This window comes from Nicotiana sylvestris, chromosome 3, assembly GCF_000393655.2.
Source record: "Nicotiana sylvestris chromosome 3, ASM39365v2, whole genome shotgun sequence".
Classification (NCBI taxonomy): Eukaryota; Viridiplantae; Streptophyta; class Magnoliopsida; order Solanales; family Solanaceae; genus Nicotiana; species Nicotiana sylvestris.
The window spans coordinates 158,234,493-158,259,568 of record NC_091059.1 but is presented as its reverse complement, the minus strand read 5'-3'; the positions used below and the strand labels follow the sequence as shown (position 1 = coordinate 158,259,568).

Sequence of the window (25,076 nt, the reverse complement as noted above, 5' to 3'; positions counted from 1 at the left end):
TCACATTAGAACAATTGGGTTCCATACTTTTCAATTTTATAGCCTATATTTTAATTTACAACCAATTAGCCCGAAAATAATAGGCTAAGATTCAACATCAAACTCCAATAGGTTCTCAAAATTACTATTTAATTTTTAAAAAAGATTCCTCAAGCTTTTAAATTAATTTTCGAATCAGTAATTGTGACTCAAATATTAATTCAACAAACCAAATTCATTAGGATAGTGAAAATTAGATTTTTAACCAGCTTAAATATGTAGGTTTATATTTCGAATTTGATTTTGTGAGAAATTTGGAGTGGGTGTTTATTTAGACTTGTTAGAAATAGTATAAGGAGGTTGTATATAAAATTTGAAGTCATTTAATGGAGATTTGGACTGGTTTTGAACAAGAATTGTAACTGAAAATTGTGGAAGAAATTCGTCTACTGACGCTTGTATAAAGGTGTATAATAATGTATAAGGTGTGTTTCTATACTCATATGCACTATTATACAATATTATACATAATTATACAAAAAACGGACTTCGTTTTCTTCCTTGCGTCTTTTCTGAAATTTAACTCAAATCTTGCTCCAATCTACTTCAAATCACTTCAAATTTAAATTTTGAACTCCTTTTGATATTTTCAATCAATTGGAACAATACTCAATCCAAACAGCTAACAAATTCAAAAAAACTCATTTTCAAAAGCAAAGTTTTGAATGATCTTCAATGGTAGACTTTATTCTTTCTTACGTTGCAAGGTGACACAAGAAGAGAAGCAGAAAATACACAGCCCCTTGAAGCGTATGTAGAAGATGTGAGAAGAAGAGAGCGTGAAAGCAATGGTTGTGAGAACAAAGAATTAACTCCATAGCTTTTAGAAGCAATGATTGTAAGAACACGGATTTTGAATTTGCAAGTGCTTTCAAAATATGTATAATGTGGGCTAGGTGAGGTAAAAACTTTAAAACAAGGGCTATTTTTGTTATGGTGTGAAGTCATGTGTATTTTCTTGTAATTCTTTCAATAAAAAATGGTTTATTTAAATTACATGTGACAGCTTTTTATTGATCCAATTTTAAACCATGACTCCAATTAAATAAACCCACACTTAACCCATTTTTTTTACCCAACCCAGAATCCGACCCACTTAAAAAAAATGGCCAAACTCTTGATTGTCAAAAAAAAAAAACTAACTTCTCTATCTTTTCAATTCGACCACCATCATAGCTGCCATCATCCCCTTTCCTCCATAGCAACTACGCTGCCACTACATTTTTAGTTTAGGGGCAGTTTTGGTCATTTTTCATATTTTAATCATCTTATTTATTTTACATTTACTATTGGAGCTGTCATTTTTCGAAAATGTCGTCAAATGACCTCAATTTTTACATTCAAATGTCACTTACAATGGTAAATCTTTTTTTTTTCTCATCACATAAGATAATCAAAGAACCCATTATGAATTCATGGGTTTTAAATTTCGGAATAGTCTAATTTTTTTTTCACAATTTTTGTAAATTTTGCAAATTCTTAAAAGGTTGTTAAACCCAAATGGTAATTTATTGTAGAAAATAAAAAAATTATGGCCTAGGTACTGCTCCTTAAACAAACTCCCACTTTTACAACAAAAAAAGTACATCAAATCGAAAAAAATATAGATTTTCTAATCTGACCCTTTCGATTAGCATAATATTCTCGTTATTATTGTTCGAAAATGGAGCAATGGAGCAAATATGAGAATCATGGTTGTGGTGGCAGTGTGGTTGTTATGGAGGAAAGGGGGGGAGGGTGGCAGGTGATGGTAGAGTTGAAAAGATGGAGAAGTTAATTTTTTTTAACAATCAAGAGTTTGGCCATTTTTTAGGTGGGCCAGATTTTGAGACTAGGTAAAACAAAGGGTTATGGGTGAGTTTATTTAATTGGCATCATAGTTTAAAATTGGACCAATAAAAAATTGCCACGTATAATTTAAATAAACTTTTTTTATTTGGCATTGACCGTTAGTCGTTGGGGCATAGATGAGCCAGAAAGATAACGATGAGGGTATTTTTGGCTCAATAGGTGGATGGAGAGTATTGTCACACCTCCTTTTTCCGCACCCGATGGGGTGCAAGGGGGAGTTTTTTTCAATTAAAGGACAATCGAAACGGGATTGGTTTAATTATTTCAGAGTCGCCACTTGGGAGATTTAGGGCGTCCCAAGTCACCAATTTTAATCCCGAATCGAGGAAAATAATGACTCTATATTATAGTTTGCGTACCAGAAATCCGGATAAGGAATTCTGTTAACCCGGGAGAAGGTGTTAGGCATTTCCGAGTTCCGTGGTTCTAGCACGGTCGCTCAATTGTTATATTCGGCTTATTTATCTGATTTTTAATACAATTATGAACCATGTGCAAATTTTATCTTTTACCGCTTTATTATTATTGTTTTTACAAGAATGTGAACGTCGCTTAAAACATATGTCTTTGGACTGCGTCACATGAAATGCGCCCACAATCCGGAACATATTTTATTTGACGTTTTGGGATTTGGATTTGGGTCGCATGAAATGCGCACCCAAGTTTAAGAAAGTAAATTATTAAACACGCGCCTAAAGAGACTATCGCGTTATTATTTTGCGGAGGCCGTGAAATTCGCTAAACGACCCTCCTGAATTCTAAGTAATTTTAAACAAGTATTTACTGAGGGCCCCGCAATTTGTGTTTTTATTCGGCGAGGCTCATCTCATTCTTATTTTTTTTTAAAAATGAATTTGCAACGTCATGGACATGCATCTCGGGCCACGTCACAATCAATGCGCCCGTGACTAGAGACATATTTCGACTCCGTTGAGATTTGGATTTGGGTCACATAAATGTGCACCCGAGTTTAGGGAGATGACATTATTAAAGGCGCGCTTAAAGCGACTAGCGCATTGTTATTTTGGGGAAGGCCGTAAAATTCGCTAAACGGCATGTCCCGAATTCTAATTATTTTAATATATACATTTAGAGGGCCCCGCAGCTTGTGCATTTTTCGAGGCTCGTCTCATTTTTATTTATTTATTTATTTTTATATATTTTTTTTTCCTTAAAAGAAAAGGTAAACTTAAGGTTACTACATTTTTACTTTATCTATTTAAAGAGTTAATTCAAAGTTATTAAAATATATTGCAAGCCATGCTGTACGCAACGCACTAGTGGTTCACGACAAGTTCCATTTAACTATGTTCCGAATTGGAGCCGGGTCACATGAGATGCACCCCCGGTTCCTTCAATCTAATTACATGCAAACAAACAATATTGCCACAAATTACTAATTTGACGCTATTTATAAACTATCATTCTTTTCCCTCTAAATCTAGTTTAATGAAATATAAGCTACTAATCTAACAATAAATGGCAAACATCTAACAATTTAGTGATAAACAAAAATATAAAACTAACAACAGAACATAACATTAACAAACAACGATAAACTAACATGACGAGATAAACTTCACAATACGGCAAATGTACTACTACTAACTCAAATTCATCGAAACAAAACATGGAAGCAAAGAACACACCGAGACAAAAAATAACATGAATACTCACGTTTAACAGCAACGTCGAGTTTCAACATCTCAAACTCGCCAAAAATGGACAGCAACAACCTCGGCGTACCGGACCTCGACGAACCAAAGTCGACCTCGACGGAACTCATCCCGGACAGAACTTCTGGGCTGTTTTGTTGAACGTTTTCGTTAAGTTTCAGCTTGTGCGTATCTGTGTTTTCTTAGTCAGTCATGGCAAGGAGGAAAGGTCGTTCATGGCTGGACGTTGCAGGCAACCGTTTGGACGTGGGGGTCGCCTTGGCGTGGCATTACAGGTTGGTCGCCGGGGCTCCTAGGGGTCGTCTGGGTAGTGGCGTTTAGTGGTGGTGCTGAGCTGGGTTGTTTGGCGATAGGAAGGTGGCGGACTGGAGCTGGAGCTCCGACGATGGGGCAGTGGTGGTTGACGACGAGGGGTCAGCTGGGGGAAGGTGATGGACTGGTGGTTTTCGTGGTGGTTTTGGGTTAGGGTTGGGGTGGTTTTCGTCACGATGGGGGAGGAGAAGTGGTCGTGGGGCTGGTTGGAAGATGGTGGCGACGAAGGGAGCTGGTGGTTATGGTCGACGGTGGTTCGGACATTGGAGGAAGCTGACGGACTGATAGGTTGACGATGGTGGAGGGGGGGGGGGGGGGTTCTGGTTTTTGCTAGGGTTTTGTGGTGAGGAAGAAGGCGATGGGCCTGCGACGGTGATGGTGTTTGGGTCCTTTTGCTGGGTTCCGGCGTCGGGGGGGGGGGTGACGCTTGGTGGTGTTGGGTTTGGACGCGGGGAGGTCGTGGTTGTTTGACGGAAGGGGGAGGGGAGCTGTTTGCGACGTGATGGTTATGGAGGAGGGAGAAGGGGTGGTTGATGGGCGTTGCTGGGGGAGTAGGGAATGGAGTTTTTAGGGTTTTAGGTCTTCTTCCTCTTTTAGGAAGAAGACGAGTGAACAGTAGTATCTCCCTCCCAAAAAAAATTTCAAAGTCCTCCTTGTCCGTGTTTTGTAATGCTTTGCCAAGAAAAAATGAGCCCCACGCGTGGTGGGGTTCAAGGCGTATGTCCCCCACGCGTGGTGGGGTTCCCCACGTGTCCTGGACACGGTTTATTGTGGGCTAGGTCCGAAAATTAGGCCTAAAACCGGGTAGTTTGAACCCGAATATTATTCTTTTGCCCGGACCCGAGAAATAGGAACACGTTGCTTAACTAGTCCTATGTAAGCAAAATAACTACCAAAAATAAGACTAGTATTTAAACAAAACTATATATTTTTAAATATTTTTTCAAGATTTAAAATAGCTACAAAATATTAATAAAACTATTTTTGTAATTTTCGTTTTTTTAATAAAGACAAAAATATAAAGTAATATTTTTTGTATTTTTCCAAAATTAAACGACTACAAAACATTAATAGAATTATATTTTTTTGTAATTTTCGAATTTATATAAAGTACCAAAATAAAGTACAATTTTTGTATTTTTCAAGTTTATGAGAAATACATAAACTAAAATTTATATATATATTTTTTGAAATTTTCTTTTTGCAACGAAATAAAGTAAAAATAGTTAAAATAGCTATATTAGTCCTAAATTAGATATTTAAGCTTAAGAACGTAAAAATTCCCGGGGAGGGTCAAAAATCACGTGCTTACAGCTGCCCCTCTTTGACTGGAAACACGAAGAGTTTTCCGACAAAGAACGACTAGACGTGTTTTTGACCCGACCATTACTTGGACGGACTACACTTTAGGAAAGGGAGGGAATGTGACCGAGCCCTGGTATCTGAGCTGCCTACATATCCTTGGTTATACAGGAATCAGGCCACGTGTAGTTCGGGATATGAGAGAGATAGTGAAGTTGTACCGAGGTGGAGAGCCGATCGAGGTGCCGTTCCGTTGAGGTTCCGGTCCGCGGTCCTGTCATTACAACAAAAATGAAAACTGAAAAAAGACTAACTAAGCCTATCAGCTACTAGTTACAAGGATTCCTATCTCTTAAGTCTTCTGAAACTTGGTCTCGAGTCTTGAATGGTGCTTCATATAGACTTTGGATCTGAACCTTGATACTTGCTAGTTGTAGGTGCTAGTTCTTGAGCAGACCACATTTGTTCTCCACTTCCGTAATTTGGGTTCTTTTTCTTTTTTTAATTTTTTTCTCTTTTTCTTCTTGTTTTTTTTTTGTTTTTTTGGTGACCAGCTTCTGTTGATCATCCCAGACTGTTGACTTGCATTCTTGGGGCGAGCTTCTTGTTGCTTCTATCTTGGATTGAGTGCTGGGGATTTTTGTTGTAACCTTCTGCTTTCCAGTGGGTCACTGCTTGATCTTGAAAAATGTTTCCCCGTTCTACAAGCGGACTCCTGACTTCTTCTATCTTCGACACGCAACAACCTCCGTTCTACAGGCAGGTCCCTGACAATCAAAACAAACAAAACAAACAAAATTTCCTAACCCAGTTTGTACTGGGAAGATTTGTGAGTCGTTAGCAAAATCGTAACTCACTTACACTACTGATGCAATGATGAGAGTAAACTAAAGACTAGGCTAGGATGTGCATCTCCTATGAGTAAAACCAAAACTCTTGCTAGCAAATGTGTCTGCTAAAATAAAAACCTCAATGACTCAAACTAGAAAGTGTGTCTTCTATGGTTGAATCGGAATGAGCTAAACTAGGAAGTGCGTCTCCTAAGGGTGAAAACTTCAGTGACTAGAACTAGGAAGTGCGTCTCCTATGAATAAAATCTCGATTAGGAAGTGCGTCTCCTACGGGTAAACTTCAAAAAAACTGGACTAGGAATTGTGTCTCCTATGGTCGAACTTAAAATGAATCAAACTAGGAAGTGCATCTCCTAGGGGTGAAATCTCAATTCCGGAAGTGCGTCTCCTGAAATAAAATATAATCTAAAAAGCCAAACTCGGGAGTGCGTCCCCTAAAGCAAAAGTATAACCTGAGTGAACCAGACTAGGAAGTGTGTCTCCTAATAATGAAAACTTAATTCAGGAAGTGCGTTTCCTGTGCATGGAATTAAACTTAGGAAGTGCGTCTCCTAGGGGTAAAACTAAACTTTAGGAAGTGCGTCTCCTAATGGTAAAACTGAACTTAGGAAGTGCGTCTCCTACTGGTGAAACTTTTTAGGAAGTGCGTCTCCTACTTGTGAAACTTTTTAGGAAGTGCGTCTCCTACTTGTGAAACTTTTTAAGAAGTGCGTCTCCTACTTGTGAAACTTAGGTTAGGAAGTGCGTCTCCTATTGGTACAATGGACTTAGGAAGTGCGTCTCCTATTGGTGAAACTGAACTTAGGAAGTGCGTCTCCTATTGGTGAACCTATTCTTAGGAAGTGCGTCTCCTAATGGTAAAACTGAACTTAGGAAGTGCGTCTCCTATTGATGAAACTTGCTTAGGAAGTGCGTCTCCTATTGGTGAAACTTGCTTTAGGAAGTGCGTCTCCTATGGTGAAACTGAACTTTAGGAAGTGCGTCTCCTATGGTGAAACATATCTTAGGAAGTGCGTCTCCTATGGGTGAAATGAACTTAGGAAGTGCGTCTCCTATGGTGAAACTGAACTTTAGGAAGTGCGTCTCCTATGGTGAAACTGACTTAGGAAGTGCGTCTCCTATTGATGAAACTTGCTTAGGAAGTGCGTCTCCTATGGTGAAACTGAACTTTAGGAAGTGCGTCTCCTATGGTGAAACTGAATTTTAGGAAGTGCGTCTCCTATTGGTGAAACATATCTTAGGAAGTGCGTCTCCTATGGGTGAAATGAACTTAGGAAGTGCGTCTCCTATGGTGAAACTGACTTAGGAAGTGCGTCTCCTATTGATGAAACTTGCTTAGGAAGTGCGTCTCCTATTGGTGAAACTTGCTTTAGGAAGTGCGTCTCCTATGGTGAAACTGAACTTTTAGGAAGTGCGTCTCCTATGGTGAAACATATCTTAGGAAGTGTGTCTCCTATGGGCAAAACTAAACTTTGAGGAAGTGCGTCTCCTGTGGGTACAATAAACTTAGGAAGTGCGTCTCCTATGGGTACAATAAACTTAGGAAGTGCGTCTCCTATTGGGGATAACTGTTCTTAGGAAGTGCGTCTCCTACTGGGTGAAACTATTCTTAGGAAGTGCGTCTCCTATTGGTACAATGGATCTAGGAAGTGCGTCTCCTATTGGTAAAACTTAACTTAGGAAGTGCGTCTCCTATTGGTGAACCTATTCTTAGGAAGTGCGTCTCCTAATGGTAAAACTGAACTTAGGAAGTGCGTCTCCTATTGGTAGAACTAAACTTAGGAAGTGCGTCTCCTATGGGTGAAATGAACTTAGGAAGTGCGTCTCCTATGGTGAAATAAACTTAGGAAGTGCGTCTCCTATTGGTAGAACTGAACTTAGGAAGTGCGTCTCCTATGGTAAAACTGAACTTAGGAAGTGCGTCTCCTATGATAAACTGAACTTAGGAAGTGCGTCTCCTATGGTAAAACTGAATTTTAGGAAGTGCGTCTCCTATTGGTACAACTATTCTTAGGAAGTGCGTCTCCTATTGGTGAAACTTCTTAGGAAGTGCGTCTCCTATTGGTACAATGGATCTAGGAAGTGCGTCTCCTATTGGTAGAACTGAACTTAGGAAGTGCGTCTCCTATCGGTGAAACTTAACTTAGGAAGTGCGTCTCCTATTGGGTACAATAAACTTAGGAAGTGCGTCTCCTATTGGTGAACTATTCTTAGGAGGAAATGCATCTCCTATGGGTAAAAATAAACTTTAGGAGGAAATACATCTCCTATGGGTAAAGACGTGGAATGTATGCCTCTGTTATCTGGGCGGGCTCCCAACTTCAATACTTGAAACGTAAAGACTGAATGTATGCCTCTGTTATCTGGGCGGGCTCCCAACTTCAACACTTAAAAGTAAAGACTGAATGTATGCCTCTGTTATCTGGGCGGGCTCCCAACTTCAACTCTGGAAATATAAAGACTGAAATGTATTCCTCTGTTCTATGGATCTCGCCAAATCACGCTCACCGCTTTCCTTGCTTTGTTCATGGGCCTTGGCCTTGAGGTTTATAACTTTTGTTTTGGCAAGGATATCTCTCTTGACGCTTGTCAATCCTTTTGTCAATTCCCTTTGCTGGGGATATCTTTTTGACACTGGCCTCGCGCTTGTTCCTCGCTGTCTATACCATTTGGATATACTAGTCAGATCTCATCTCGGAAAGCTGATGGCCTAATTGAGGTCATTTCATACTTGTTCTGACCAGACAGACTCTATTGGGGATTTTTCTATGAAAGGAGAAAGATAAAAGGGAACAGAATATAAAGATAAAGGGGAAAAAAAACATGACTCTTTAACAAAAGAAACTATAAATAAAAAACCCTATCAAATGGAGATACCGACTCTAATGGCCATGACATGCGTATGTGGCTTATCCTCTACCGTCAATCATCTTTCAAAATCTTCAATTGGCGATTCCCCATCTGATTCTCAATCTTATTCGACTTGTAGTGCCCGGAGGGTTTTCACTATCAAGTCTCTCTCATTTTTGGGTTCTTCTCTCAGCTTTCATCGCCTTATGGTGCCTGTGAAGGTTTTCACCGATAAGACTCTCTCATTTGTATCACTTTCCAGCTGGGGGATTTGGAGTGTTGCCGGTATGACTCTTTCTGTTGGAGATTAGAGTCCTTTCTGCTGCGGAACAGAATGTTATGTTCGCCGGTAAGACTCTTCATTTGTCTGACTTGGCAACTTTTGAAGACTGATCGGAAGGTCTTTCTTTGGACCGTAATGGGGGTTTTGGACAGCTAGAAAGAAAGGGTATAAAAGGCTCAAAAATACATTAATTTTTTGGGTTATTAGTTACAACCTTCGGAATTAGATTTATTTACAACGACCGCAACCTCTGCCCCAGTTTCTTGCTTGGGGATATCTTAATTGTTTTTTTTCATTTTTTTTTCAAAACTATGACCGAGCCGTGAAGCGCCTACGTATCCTCTTTGAGGAATCAGGTCAAACGTAGTTCCCAATTCCTCTTTTCATTCCGACTTTCTTTTGTTTTTTTCTTTGTTATCAATTTTCTTTTCTTTTCTTTTCTTTTTTTTTCTCTTTTTTCGTTGTTGTTTTCTTTCTTTCTCTCTTTTTTTCGTTGTTACTGATTCCGAACGAGGGGTATGAAAGAAAAATAAATAAGGCTCAAAAGGGGTAACGAAGGATAAAGTGTTTAGGTAGCAGAACAAAATGCCTTCGTCATTTCAGTCTTCAAAACATGTCAAGTGCAAACAACACAATTTAAATTTGTAGTCTCTTCTGATGGTGCTGGACTTGACAATTATATTCATGTTTGCCTTTTCATTTGTCAATTCTAAAGCACCGTTGGGCGACACTCTTATTATCATGAATGAACGACCCTCATGCCAATTTAGGCGTATCTTTCTTTAACGGTTTTCTTTGTGTTTAACTTGCCCCAGTTCCACATGACTCGAGCTCTGAATAATCTCAAACCGTCCTTATTTTCTTTAAATGGTCTGATCGCCTTTCCGGGGTTTTATGATTAACTTTAAAGATTAGGCCCAAACTGTGTGCGCATGTCATGTCCCTAGAATCGGCATTGAACAAAAATGATACAATGACTAAACAAAAAGATGACTGGGAATAATCAAAGACCGGATTTTGCATTAGACTACCGGCGAAATGGTTTGAATAAAAAAACAAACAAAACAACCGGAATAAAATCCTAAACAACCTGGACAAAACTTAAACAAACTGATATGACAAAAGGAAAAGATAAGAAGGTTTGACACAGGACAAAATCCACATTGCAACCTTAATAATCCGGTCAACAGAAATGACAACAAAATAAGCCACCAACTGCTTCTCTCTTGTTAACCAAGGAACGAAGCGTCCTCCCACTTTATCAAACTTGGCATCTTAGCCACTGAGCTTTGCATTAGTATTGTCAAGACCATTGCCAGCTTCAATATCATCAACCTCCGCCAATAAGTTCCCTGATAGGATTTGAGTGCTTCTGCTATCAGACCTGATCCCCGCAGAGTGTGCATCAGGAGGTGTCATTGTCCGGCTTACCACAAACCAACCACCTTAACTTATTTGCAAAACAAACAGGTTAGAATGGACTCAGTCGGTCCTCATTATTGACAACATCTTTTCTTTTTCTTTTTTTTCTTTTTTTTTCATTCTTTTTTCTTTTCATTTTTTCATTTTTTTTCATTTCATTTTTTTTCATTCCTTTTTTTTTCATTCTCTTTTTTTTCATTCTTTTTTTTTTGTTTCGGTCGAATCTTATGGAGATTGCCTACGTATCATGACCCCGCATGAATCAGACCTTGCGTAGTTCGGGCCCAATAAAAGATAAACAATAACAAACAATTTTTCAATTTTCATACTAAAACAAACTGAGTTTCAAAGGTTTGAAGATGACCTACAAACTCGAAAATCAAATAACCCATATACTTTAATCAAGAGATTTATAAACTCAAAAACAAAAGGCTAACTTCCTTTCTCTGTTCGACAAATGCAACCAAATGGTTATTTTTGCAAATGTGGCCCCTTCCGAATTTCACATGAATTTTGAGGCCGGGGAGGATTATTTTATGACACTTTACCAACTTGTCCATTCTTTTACGAAAATAGCCTTTCGACAACTGAAAGATACTCTAAGGCTATTTCGGCAAGAACGGTTTAAGACGCGGCCGAAGCTGGCTCGGCTTATTATGACAAAATTCAAACGGTATTCACCTGACCGCCGACTCTTTGTTTTTTTTTTCAAATTATAATAAAACCTGGTGTTGCAAACACGGCCCTTCAGCGCCTCGGGGACGAAGATTTATAAGGCTGTGTGGGTCAACTCAAAATGACCCAAAGGTGGCTGTTTATGCAAAGTCAGCCTTCCGGCGTCCCTTTCGGGAACATTCGACTATTTATGGCAAAACAACATCACCTGACTTATTTATGACTCTTTTTATCATTTTTTCCACATCAGAAAACTCAATATTGCAAGCACGGCCTTTCAACGTCTCGGGGACGAAGATTTTTAAGGCTGTGTGGGCCAATTGGACCAAATCCAAAACATGACCCAAAAAGTGGCTGTTTATGCAAAGTCAGCCTTCCGGCGTCCCTTTCGGGAACATTCGGCTATGTCTTGATAAAACAGCGTCACCCGACTTCTTTATGACAAAACTAAAATTTGACATGTATTTTTTTTATTATTATTATTTGTTTTTTTTTGGCTTTTTTAGCAAAAGGTGGGGTTGGACCCGATGAGGGTTGCCTACGTATCTCACATCCGGTGAGAATCAAACCCGCGTAGTTCGGGTAAATGAACTACTTTAAAAGAAGAAAGGAAGCATTTTTTGATTGATTTTCTTTTTACAAGAAACACTTCTAAGATATAATTTGAATTTTCATTTGCTCTTTTTTTCTTTATTCTAAAGAAGAAGAAGGAAATATTTTTTCGGAATTTTGCTTTTAATAAAAGAAATGCTTCTCAAAATGTTTTTTTTTGGATTTTCTTTTCAATTTTGAAAAAGAATCAAAATATTTTTGGATTTGTTTTTTTTTTAATTTTATATTATATTTTTTTTTTGAAAACAATTAGAAAGACTTCCTAGAGAAGCCAATAATGGAGAAAATATTTTTGGATTATTTTAATTTTGTCATTTTCATAAATAAATAAATAACACATATTTTAAAAACAAGACTCTTTTTTTCGTTTTTATGGCAAGACAAACAATTTTCTTTTCTATTAATGCTTTTTTTTTAATAAAACAAACTAATAAGACATATATTTTTTATTTTATTCTCAAAATTTCGGCAGAGTTTCGACACTACTTGGACATTTGTTTTTTTTCTTTCTAAAAATAAGTAGTTATATCTCTACACTGCCATTTCCTATCTTTTCACGATTTTCTAATTTGTGGAAAATGATGACAACATACAAAATCTTTTGAATTTTCATGCCTTGTTTTTATATGTATTTTTATTTTTTATATTTATTGTTATTTTCAAAATGTGGCATGGGAAACATAAGGATTTCCAAGACATCTTGGATTTCGCAAATGTTCCCCATGCGCTTTTTCCAACATATGAAGCGTGGGGGACATATGGGAATTCCAAGACTTCTTGGATTCCACAAATGTTCCCCATGTGTTTTCCCAAAAAGCAAGCGTGGGGGACATAGGGAATTCCAAGGCTTCTTGGATTCCACAAATGTTCCCCATGCTTTGATTAAAATAACATCATGCTGGAAATGACCAAATGACCCATTCGCCCTTGACTGAATATAACATGTAGCACATAGGATGCCATAAGATGGTCTATTATTTTCAGGTTGCTTGTCCTAGACGGACCCAACCCCTGTGTTGAGTCCCCTAAGTCAAATGCACATGATGCAAATAAACGTTCCTACTAGGGATCCGGCATGTGGCTTTGTTATACTAAGTTCATAACCTGGGTATTTGTTCTAGACCTGGCTTACCCAAACGGACAGTTTGAGCCGAAGCGGGGGCAACGTACCGGGAGCACGAAAGTCTGCCCGGCCTAGTTACTTGTCCCAACTCCGTCTTATTTGGTATGACTTTAACAGAAAGGTGGGTCACGCGCACGTGTACACCATAAATTCAGAAGACTCAGAAAGAAGGGGGTTTCGTAACAGTTGTATATATTCACAATTCAAATAATATTAAAGCGGTAAAAGCATCATTTAGCACATTGGGCATACATCATGTAAAATCAGATAATAAATAAAGCCAAATAACAACAATTATTCTAAGCTCGAATTCTTAACCCTGAACCAGTGGTTCTGGGTTATGTCCCCAGCAGAGTCGCCAGAGCTGTCACACCTCCTTTTTCCGCACGCGATGGGGTGCAAGGGGGAGTTTTTTTCAATTAAAGGACAATCGAAACGGGATTGGTTTAATTATTTCAGAGTCGCCACTTGGGAGATTTAGGGTGTCCCAAGTCACCAATTTTAATCCCGAATCGAGGAAAATAATGACTCTATATTATAGTCTGCGTACCAGAAATCCGGATAAGGAATTCTGTTAACCCGGGAGAAGGTGTTAGGCATTCCCGAGTTCCGTGGTTCTAGCACGGTCGCTCAATTGTTATATTCGGCTTGATTATCTGATTTTATACAAGTATGAACTTATGTGCAAATTTTAACTTTTAACCGCTTTATTATTATTGTTTTTACAAGAATGTGAACATCGCTTAAAACACGTCTTTGGACTGCGTCACATGAAATGCGCCCACAATCCGGAACATATTTTATTTGACGTTTTGGGATTTGGATTTGGGTCGCATGAAATGCGCACCCAAGTTTAAGAAAGTAAATTATTAAACACGCGCCTAAAGAGACTATCGCGTTATTATTTTGCGGAGGCCGTGAAATTCGCTAAACGACCCTCCTGAATTCTAAGTAATTTTAAACAAGTATTTACTGAGGGCCCCGCAATTTGTGTTTTTATTCGGCGAGGCTCATCTCATTCTTATTTTTTAAAAGGAATTTGCAACGTCATGGACATGCATCTCGGGCCACGTCACAATCAATGTGCCCGTGACTAGAGACATATTTCGACTCCGTTGAGATTTGGATTTGGGTCACATAAATGTGCACCCGAGTTTAGGGAGATAACATTATTAAAGGCGCGCCTAAAGCAACTAGCGCATTATTATTTTGGGGTAGGGCCGTGAAATTTGCTAAACGACATGTCCCGAATTCTAATTATTTTAATATATACATTTAGAGGGCCCCGCAGCTTGTGCATTTTTCGAGGCTCGTCTCATTTTTATTTATTTATTTATTTTTATATATTTTTTTTTCCTTAAAAGAAAAGGTAAACTTAAGGTTACTACATTCTTACTTTATCTATTTAAAGAGTTAATTCAAAGTTATTAAAATATATTGCAAGCCATGCTGTACGCAACGCACTAGTGGTTCACGACAAGTTCCATTTAACTATGTTCCGAATTGGAGCCGGGTCACATGAGATGCACCCCCGGTTCCTTTAATCTAATTACATGCAAACCAACAATATTGCCACAAATTACTAATTTGACGCTATTTATAAACTATCATTCTTTTCCCTCTAAATATAGTTTAATGAAATATAAGCTACTAATCTAACAATAAATGGAAAACATCTAACAATTTAGTGATAAACAAAAATATAAAACTAACAACAGAACATAACATTAACAAACAACGATAAACTAACATGACGAGATAAACTTCACAATACGGCAAATGTACTACTACTAACTCAAATTCATCGAAACAAGACATGGAAGCAAAGAACACACCGAGACAAAAAATAACATGAATACTCACGTTTAACAGCAACGTCGAGTTTTAACATCTCAAACTCGCCAAAAATGGACAGCAACAACTTCGGCGTACCGGACCTCGACGAACCAAAGTCGACCTCGACGGAACTCATCCCGGACAGAACTTCTGGGCTGTTTTGTTGAACGTTTTCGTTAGGTTTCAGCTTGTGCGTATGTGTGTTTTCTTGGTCAGTCATGGCAAGGAGGAAAGGTCGTTCATGGCTGGACGTTACAGGCAATCGTTTGGACGTGGGGGTGCGACTGGATGTCGCCTTGGCGTGGCATTACAGGTTGGTCGCCGGGGCTGCTAGGGGTCGTCTGGGCAGTGGCGTTTGGTGGTGGTGCTGAGCTGGGTTGTTTGGCGATGGGAAGGTGGCAGATTGGAGCTGGAGCTCCGACGATGGGGCAGTGGTGGTTGACGACGAGGGGTCAGCTGGGGGAAGGTGATGGACTGGTGGTTTTCGTGGTGGTTTTGGGTTAGGGTTGGGGTGGTTTTCGTCACGATGGGGGAGGAGAAGTGGTCGTGGGGCTGGTTGGAAGATGGTGGCGACGAAGGGAGCTGGTGGTTATGGTCGCCGGTGGTTCGGACGTTGGAGGAAGCTGACGGACTGATAGGTTGACGATGGTGGAGCTGGGGGGGGGTTTCTGGTTTTTGCTAGGGTTTTGTGGTGAGGAAGAAGGCGATGGGGCTGCGACGGTGATGGTGTTTGGGTCCTTTTGCTGGGTTCCGGCGTCGGGGGGGGGGGGGGTGACGCTTGGTGGTGTTGGGTTTGGACGCGGGGAGGTCGTGGTTGTTTGACGGAAGGGGGAGGGGAGCTGTTTGCGACGTGATGGTTATGGAGGAGGGAGAAGGGGTGGTTGATGGGCGTTGCTGGGGGAGTAGGGAATGGAGTTTTTAGGGTTTTAGGTCTTCTTCCTCTTTTAGGAAGAAGACGAGTGAACAGTAGTATCTCCCTCCCAAAAAAAATTTCAAAGTCCTCCCTGTCCGTGTTTTGTAATGCTTTGCCAAGAAAAAATGAGCCCCACGCGTGGTGGGGTTCAAGGCATATGTCCCCCACGCGTGGTGGGGTTCCCCACGTGTCCTGGACACGGTTTATTGTGGGCTAGGTCCGAAAATTAGGCCTAAAACCGGGTAGTTTGAACCCGAATATTATTCTTTTGCCCGGACCCGAGAAATAGGAACACGTTGCTTAACTAGTCCTATGTAAGCAAAATAACTACCAAAAATAAGACTAGTATTTAAACAAAACTATATATTTTTAAATATTTTTTCAAGATTTAAAATAGCTACAAAATATTAATAAAACTATTTTTGTAATTTTCGTTTTTTTAATAAAGACAAAAATATAAAGTAATATTTTTTGTATTTTTCCAAAATTAAACGACTACAAAACATTAATAGAATTATATTTTTTTGTAATTTTCGAATTTATATAAAGTACCAAAATAAAGTACAATTTTTGTATTTTTCAAGTTTATGAGAAATACATAAACTAAAATTTATATATATATTTTTTGAAATTTTCTTTTTGCAACGAAATAAAGTAAAAATAGTTAAAATAGCTATATTAGTCCTAAATTAGATATTTAAGCTTAAGAACGTAAAAATTTCCGGGGAGGGTCAAAAATCACGTGCTTACAAGTATATTTGTACCAAATCAAATAGTCTGAGGGTAGTTTTAGCCCTTTTCCGTACAAAAAAAATATGATTAATCAGTGATATAGTTCTTTCTTTTTAAATTTTTTTTATACCTAGCTTAGTTACCAATGAAAGAGAAATTATCACCAATTCTAGGAAGAAAAGTATTTTGTTGTAGCTTCAATTTAGTCCAAATTGCGCAAACTTTTAGATGGACTAACTGAACTACTGCTCAAAATGACACGTAAGTAAATATTTACCCAACGTAAACCATCCAGTCTAGACGGATTGAACATGTTATATTTTCATGGCTAAAATTAAAACATAAACTGTGAATATCGAGTGGATTGTGAGAGATCAATGGATCTTAATTTGTATGATGCCGTGAAAGGAAAAATGTATATGTACCCAACAATCAAGAAAGAGAAGGAAAATGTTAATTGTTCAAATCAGAAGTAAAAGCTTCACTTTGAGGCCAAGTTTCAAGAACGTAATGATTTTGACCCTATGATAATCCATGTACTCAAAATTACATCTCAAAAGATTTTTTAGGCATTTGACAAATAAGTGGAGTAACCGAAGATAATACGCTATAGTCTGGGTGTACCTAGGTCGGGTTAGTTCGGATTTTATAATTACTAAACTAAATCAATTGTGTCGGGTTTATTAAATCTAAAGACCAAACTGTTTACCCTAACATTCGAATAACAATTAAACTTATATTGTGGTTTTAAGGATATGTGATTTAATTTAACGTCAATTGATAAACAAGGGATTAAATAGACAAATTAAAGAGTAAAGTAGATCAAACCAGTGTGTAGGCTAATTCTCGACCTCGACCTGTGACGATCTTGAGGTATGGTTATGGGAATAAATGATAAAACAATTCTGAAGAACACTAGGTAAAATAGCAAGAGAATAATGTACGTATATTTTCTTATCAGTGAGCAGTGATCAATCCGTTACAAATGGATGAGATCCCCTTTTTTATGGGGGGGGGGGGGGGTCCTAAATAAGGCACACTTCCAATTATAGTAGGAAATTATATTTGCCAATTGTTTAATCCATTCCGAAATTTACGACGTGATCTCCGGCCCGTTGCAGGTATCTCGCTCTTTCCGTTATTGACTCATACTGGCATCACCTCGAAGCATGCCTTCTTCTGACATCAGTAAGTGTTATCGACCATGACCTCGGAAAGGAACTTCGACCCCGAGCTCGACGTTCTGGTCTTCCGACGTGGAATCACTTTTTCCATCGAAGACTGAAATTGGGTAGCCCCGATTTTCACCATATACAGATAGTCCCCTCGTTTCTTAGAATAAAATGATAAGAAACGACTTGAGCCTCGATGTTACGGAGACCCCGATAATGATGTCATCCCCGTGATGTAAGTGTTTGAGGTGACCGAAACATCTCGTCGTTTCGGTTCCCTAAAACATTAAATACTTGCCAGTGACGGTCGGCCACTAGTGCAACCGAACCGTCGCCGTGAACCTATAAATACATGTTTCCCCTTTGAATCAAAACTTTACCTTCATCTTCACCAATTTCTATAAGTTTCTTCCTCTCTCTGTCTCTTCTCTTCCACCGCTTGTTGATTCAATCTTTTAAGACCAGAAAATACCAAACTCTACCTCTTTCCGCTTTATCTCATCTGAATCAATGGCGAAAATCTCCAAAATCGCCCCTCAAAAGGAGAAAGCTTCTTCTTCTTCTTCCCGGCCGGCCGGTGACAAAATGCTGGTGGAGCCGCTCCTTCACGAAATTGTTCCTGGCCCTGTTGTCCTAAAAAATGACTTCAAAGTCGAGAACCCATCGTCGGTCCCTAGCCGATGTGAACACGTATCGAGGTATATTTGCTGGATAACGGCCAAACAACTCGATACCATGAGGGAAGACTGCAATTGGGGGCCCGAGGTCGTGGTACAGATCCCCGCCCACCACTTACGTGGAGGGGTTTCTAAGTGTTTGCACTTACCCTTTCACATTGGGTCTTCTTGACCCCGTAGTAATCGATTTTTGCAAGATGTACTAGATTACCCTCGGCTAGATGCATCCCTCGTTTTGGAACATAGTGATTATGCTCTATCTTCTCCGGTAAGGCCGATTGGTTGGAATTCACTCTCAGCCACCTTATACGTCTGTATTGACCAAAGCTTTATCGAGGTTTAATCAAGCTTCAACGCCGATCGTCGAAGTCCTTCTTTGCGAGCATTGATAAGGACAAGGATCGATGTTGGATGAGCCGGTTCGTGCGGGTAAGGACCTGCGACATCATTACCGAGGAGAAACTACCGTTCCCCGAGAAGTGGAACCCCAAATATTGGTGTTTGCCATTAATCTTTGTGCTTTATTTTTTGCTTCGTGTAATATTTTCATCTGTTCTGCAGTGGTTGCTTGGATGCCTCACGCGGTCCCCGACCTCGAAGACTGGGTTCGAAGCTGGCTGCAACTTCCTCTCATGCCGAGCGCGGCTGGAGTGACTTAGCAACATGTAGATGGGAGGCTAAAAACCATGGTAAGTTCACCCTGTATGCTTACGACGTCTTTTTCTGAAACATTTACTTTTACATATACTTAGCTCCCTTTTACGCAGGCCTCGGAGATGTTACTGAATTGAGATCGGCCCCAACTGGGGAAGAGGTGGTTCCCAAACCAGCCAAGGACAAAAAGAGGAGAAGGGCCTCACCTTCTGATACCCCGAAGCCTAAGAAGAGTAGGGCTCGTAAGCCGAGGGGAGACTTTGCTGCTCTTTCTATTGGCGTAGCCCAAAAGGTATGAGATAAAGAGGAGGAGAGGGAGGACGCCGGTTGCGAGCTGGTGCCTCGAAAGAGGGGAAGCGTCGAGGCTTTGAAGGAAGCTGGGCCGGTAACTGTCGAGGAGACTCATCCTCGAATTGAGGATATCTCGTAAGGTACTTTGAGCAAAGTGCCTGAGTCATCGGGGGCTGAAGAGATTTCCTGCCGTGATGAACAAACGGCGAGTCTGCCCGAAAGGTCCGATAGTAGGGCTCTTCAGAAGGGAGAGGGTGCCCCAAGTGGCTTTCATGGGGCAATCACTATCGATGATTCGCCTCCCGGTCCTCAATTTTCTGAAGGGAAATTTCGGGAGGCTCGAGCAATGGAGGCCCCCGATGTGGGAACGACCCATGATATGGAAGACATATTCCGTGGCTGCCTTGCGGGGGTCGATGATGTTTCCGACCTAGATGCATCGATGGTTTTTGACGAGGCCCATCGCATCCTGAACCAGGTAAACTTCATTCCCTGTTATCACGTTTAATTTTATTTTCTTCTTCTGTTGACTTCTTTCTTTTCTTCATAGGCTGTGGTGCTTCATTGGGAGGCGTTCAACAAGTCCCAAGCCGAGCTGAGCAGGTGCGAGGCTAATCTCAAGAAACTTAACAAAGAGAGGGATGCCCTCAAATGCCTCTATGTGAAGAAAGAAGAGGAGATCAGGGACCTCCGAGCAGACTTGGCCCAGGCTCGTAAGAAAGGAGCCAAGCTAGATACGCAAGTAACTATCATTTTGAAAGAGTACGATCTACTTGACTCAACTGTAGAGGCTAATACTTCAGTATCTCAGTTGCAGCATAAACTGTAAAGGATCGAGCTGCTACGATGGGAGGTCGATCAAGTCAAAGCTGACTGCGATTGGTGGAAGGAGAACGTGGACCGCCTTGCTGCGGAGAAAGAGGTTGTTTTGGCCAAATTGTTATCGGACAAGGTCCAACTTCGGAGAGTCAAAGAGAAAAGTTTGGCGCAGGCCAAAAGGATAGAGGAGCTCGAAGTTGAGCTTGTTGAGGCCAAGGCTGAGGCCGGGGAGATGAAGATCTCGGCTGACAAGTCTATAGTCGTATACTTGGCTGATGCTGAGGCTGCTCAAGTGCAGCTAAGGGAGGCCTCCGATCGAGAGCGACAGAGCAATGACTTGGTAAGGTTCCAATCTCGGAGGGAGGCCCTTGAGGAAATCCACGCTCGAGGTTACGACCTCTCGAAAGAGATAGCTCGAGCTAAAGCACTTGAAGCTGATGCAAGGTTGCTTCTTTCCTCCGACGATGATGATGGCGATGAAGCCAACCAATATGGGTCTGATAATGATGATGAGCCTGAAGAGAAGCAGCTCCTAAGGGAGATACCAGCCCCGGGCATAGTTAGTATTTCATTTTCTTTTTCTTTTTTTAAGACCTCTGATGGTCCCTTATACATATCGTTTTTTTAAAATATATAAAAGAAAGTATCTCTTGAATGCCTTCTCGATCTTTATAAATATGTTTTTTGCCTTGTAAAATTGTTAGCACAATCTTATGCTTTGAACTGTGTGTTCGAGACATTGATCTCGAGTGGCTTCCTCGAAGTCACTATAGATGAGTTCGGATAAGGTTAGAACTTGAGGCATACACCCTTAGGGGTTTGTGTCGGATAACGGTGAGTCCCTGAGCCATAATCAAGTTATTGTTTATTTGGGCTCGGGATAGTCGAACCCTTGGGTTCAAATGGAGTGAGAACAAGATCTTGAACTCTAAGTGTATTGGCCCTTAGGCTCTTTAGATCGGGCCGTTATGGTGGCTACTATTCCCCTCTTTTGGCTTAAAACACTTAGCAAAAATTTCTTTATGCCTTAGCATGTATTTTTTACCCATTGGATTTTTTGAGGGTTCGATGTCGATTGAAATCCCTTCTGTTTTTTGTGCCTTTGCACGTTTGCGTTAAGGTAATTTGCTAAGGGTAGCCCTTTTTATTATTTGCTAAGGGTAGCCTTTTTAACTGGTTTTTCAAAGAATTCGAAGGCCTATTTTGATTGCGGGGTTCGGACATCTTTGAGCCGCAATAATTTGGCTGTAGCTTTGGGTATGCCTCTTGGGCTTATTTCCCAATAACACTTCGAACTTGCTCGAGGTGTTAGTCCCCGGGAAAGATGGCCTTGGCCTATAGATCGAGGCGCGCCTCTTGAGGTCTTATGAATTCGAGTTTAGATAACTCGAATATGTTGATTGTCGATGACAGTTCCCGAGTGTTCGAGGTTGGCGCTTGGCCCTTGAGCCATTTCTCAGAAAATCATAAGTATGTAGTTCGTATAGTAGCAAAAATTTTTTGAAACACAAAGTGTTTGATATAGAAAGAATGCTTCTTTGAAAAATTTATACATGCGCACATGTTTTGCCATCGGGGCTCGACTAATCTATATGGACACGGTTCACTCGACTGTTTGGCCCATTACAAAGTTTCCCTATCAAGACCCTTTGACATGAAGTATTTTTCTCAAAAATATAACCTCTGAGGGTGATGCCCCCAGTATTCGAGGTTGATTGAAAAGAAGCATTGGATACTGTTAAATTTTCCTCAGGTAGCACATGGTTGTTGCCTTGTTAAAAACCTCGCTAGAAAAACCCATTTGGGATAAAAACCGATCTAAGGAAAAAAGAGTGCAACACATGCTTTAAAACCTAAGGTCTTCATGTTGAAAAGTTTCTCGACGTCCTCAATCGAACACTTGAAATAAGTTAGTATCAAATATAAATGGAAAAAAGGGGGAAGGTCATACCTTAGCAATAATACTGTTTGAAGAGCGATACATTCCAATTGCTTGGCAACTATTCGCCTTCCATTGTGCCAAGTTTGTAAGATCCCTTTCCGATGATACCGAGGACCCAGATATGGACCTTCCCAATTCGGGCCCAGATATTTATTGGCATATATGGACCGATGATCCCTTTTGGTGAATTTCATTAGAACTAAGTCCCAGATTCCGAAGTGGCTGATGTCCTGCCAAAAATGCATATATTTACCCATTGTTATCTCATATTCTAGTACTAGGATGATACGGTGTTGATAATATTCTTTTTATTTTATGCTCCTCGAGGAATTTCATCACCTTGCTGCCGATAAATTATTTTCCATTATCATACACTATTGCGGCGGGTATCCCAAACCGACATACAATGTGATCCCAAATGAAGTCTATAACTTCTTTCTCTCTTACTTTCTCGAACGCCCGTTATTCAACCCATTTAGAGAAATAATTAGTCATAAATAAAATGAACTTAACTGTACCTGGGGCCGTTGGCAGAAGAGCGACGATATCCATCCCCCATTTCATGAATGGCCATGGGGATAGGACTGAATGAAGTTGCTCTCCGGGCTGATGGATCATTGGTACAAACCTTCGACACTTATCATATTTTCGAATAAACTCCTTGGTGTCTTTTTCCATGCTATCCCAGTAGTATCTTGCTCTAATGTTTGCAAATCAGCGACTGCGCCGGAGTGGTTTCCACAAGTGCCTTCATGGATCTCTCGTAAAACATAATCACTTATCAGTGCAAGTGCCAATTTCTCTAAGTGTGGATACCTAGTTTTTGCTTCTCCTAAGGTTCGACTTACATAATAAACGGAAAATTGCATACCTTTCTCTTTCCAAACTAGGACACCACTTACCGCTATATTCGATACTGCCAAATACAAGTAGAGTTTCTCATCTTCCTTTGGCATGTGAAGTAGTGGTGGGCTCTATAGGTACCACTTTAATCCTTCTAACGCTTGATAGCACTTCGGGGTCCAGGTAAAATCATTCTTCTTTTTGAGCACAGAGAAAAATATGTGGATTCAATCGGATGACCTCGAGATAAATTGGCCTAAAGTAGCTATCCGTCCAGTTAGCCTCTACACAACCTTTACACTATCCATAACGGTTATGTCTTCGATGGCCTTGATTTTATCGGGATTGATCTCGATTCCCTGGTTCGACACCATAAAGCCCAAGAATTTGCCCGAACCGACCCCGGAAGCACATTTCTCGGGGTTGAGCTTCATGTTATATCTCCTCAAAATCTCGAACGTTTCCTGCAAATGAGCCAAATGGTCCTCTATGAGTAGGGATTTAACTAGCATGTCATTGATATAAACTTCCATTGTCTTACCTATTTGTTCTTCAAAATTTTTATTTACTAGGCGTTGGTAAGTGGCCCCAGCATTTTTAGCCCTAAGGGCATCACGTTATAACAATATGATCCATACTTAGTAATAAACAAAGTCTTTTCCTGGTCTTCTGGGTTCATTTGGATTTGGTTATACCCGGAATAGGCATCGAGAAAGGTAAGGATCTCGTGGCCAGCTATAGTGTCGATCATACAATCGATGTTAGGCAGTGGAAAAGAATCTTTGGGGCATGCCTTGTTTAAATCCTTATAGTCTACACACATTCTAAGTTTGTTCCCCTTTTAGGGACTACGACTACATTGTCTAGCCATTCGGGATATTTTATTTCCCAAATGGACCCTATTTTGAGAAGTTTAGTTACCTCGTCCTTTATGAATGTGTGCTTTACCTCGGACTGGCACCTTCTCTTTTGTTTTACCGGTTTGAACATGGGGTCAAGGCTTAGCTGATACATCGTTATCTCTAGTGGGATCTCTATCATATGTAAATGGGACCAAGCAAAACAATCCATGTTATCAATAAGAAATTGAATAAGCTTTTTCCTGAGTTCCGGGGTTAACCCCGTTCCTAGGTATACCGTTCACTCGGGCAGGTACTCGATCAATATAACCTGTTCCAGCTCTTCGACCGTTGATTTGGTGCCGTCGGAGTCTTCGGGAACAATAAAGGTTCGAGGGGTCAGAAAATCCTTCTCTTCTTCTTCCATCTCCTATTTCCTGATTCAGTCGAGGTTGGTAGCTATGATTGCTATTTGGCTTCCTGTTTACCTTTGATGCTTGACATGTCTGAAGTTGATAGCGTTGATATCAGTGTTACCTTATCGACTGCAAACATTTCCTTTGTGGCATGCTGCTCCCCCCATACTATTTACACCATTTGTCATTGGAAATTTCATCATTTGGTGGAGAGTCGAGGGGACTGCCCTCATGTTGTGGATCCAAGGCCTTTTGAGTAGGGCATTATAACTCATGTCGCCCTCGATTACGTGGAATTTGGTATCTCGAATGGTTCCATCTACGTTCACTGGTAAAATAATCTCCCTTTTAGTTTTTTCACTGGCCATGTTGAAGCCATTTAAGACCCAAGCTGGGGGCACTATTTGATCTTGTACTTCGAGCTGCTCCACGACCCTCGATCGGATAATATTTGCTGAGCTACCTGGATCCACTAAAACACGCTTAACTTGAACTTTATTTAATAAGATAGAAATTACCAGAGCATCATTGTGTGGCTGCGAAATGCCTTCTACTTCTTCGTAGTTATATGATAAGGAGCCTTCGGGCACATAATCTCGGGTACGCTTCTCCCTAGTAATGGATACCTTAGTAGGTTTGAACACATGCCCTTTTATAATATCGATCCTACCGACGATCATATGAATGACATGATGTGGTTTATCCTGTTCATTTTTCCTATTGGCGTTTCTGTCTTTGAAATGAGTCTTGGCTCGATCGCTAAGGAACTCTCGAAGGTAGCCCTCATTGAATAGACGGGCTACCTCATCCCTTAATTGCCTGCAATCTTCGATCTTGTGACCATGCGTGCCATGATACTTGCATATCAAATTTGGGTTTCTTCGGGAAGGATCAGTTTGTATGGGTCTGAGCCATATAGTATCTTTGATCCTTCCGATTGCCAATG

At 40.3% G+C, this 25,076-nt stretch overlaps 1 protein-coding gene across 1 annotated transcript; it reads left to right on the top strand.

The window, feature by feature from the left end:
- The first annotated feature begins 18,159 nt into the window (after positions 1–18,159).
- LOC138888237 (uncharacterized) lies at positions 18,160–20,812 on the top strand. Its single transcript, XM_070170064.1, has 6 exons — positions 18,160–18,347; positions 18,888–19,015; positions 19,094–19,272; positions 19,822–20,033; positions 20,103–20,649; positions 20,795–20,812. The coding sequence occupies exons 1-6, from the start codon at positions 18,160–18,162 to the stop codon at positions 20,810–20,812; spliced, it is 1,272 nt and encodes a 423-aa protein (XP_070026165.1).
- Positions 20,813–25,076: the final 4,264 nt, after the last annotated feature.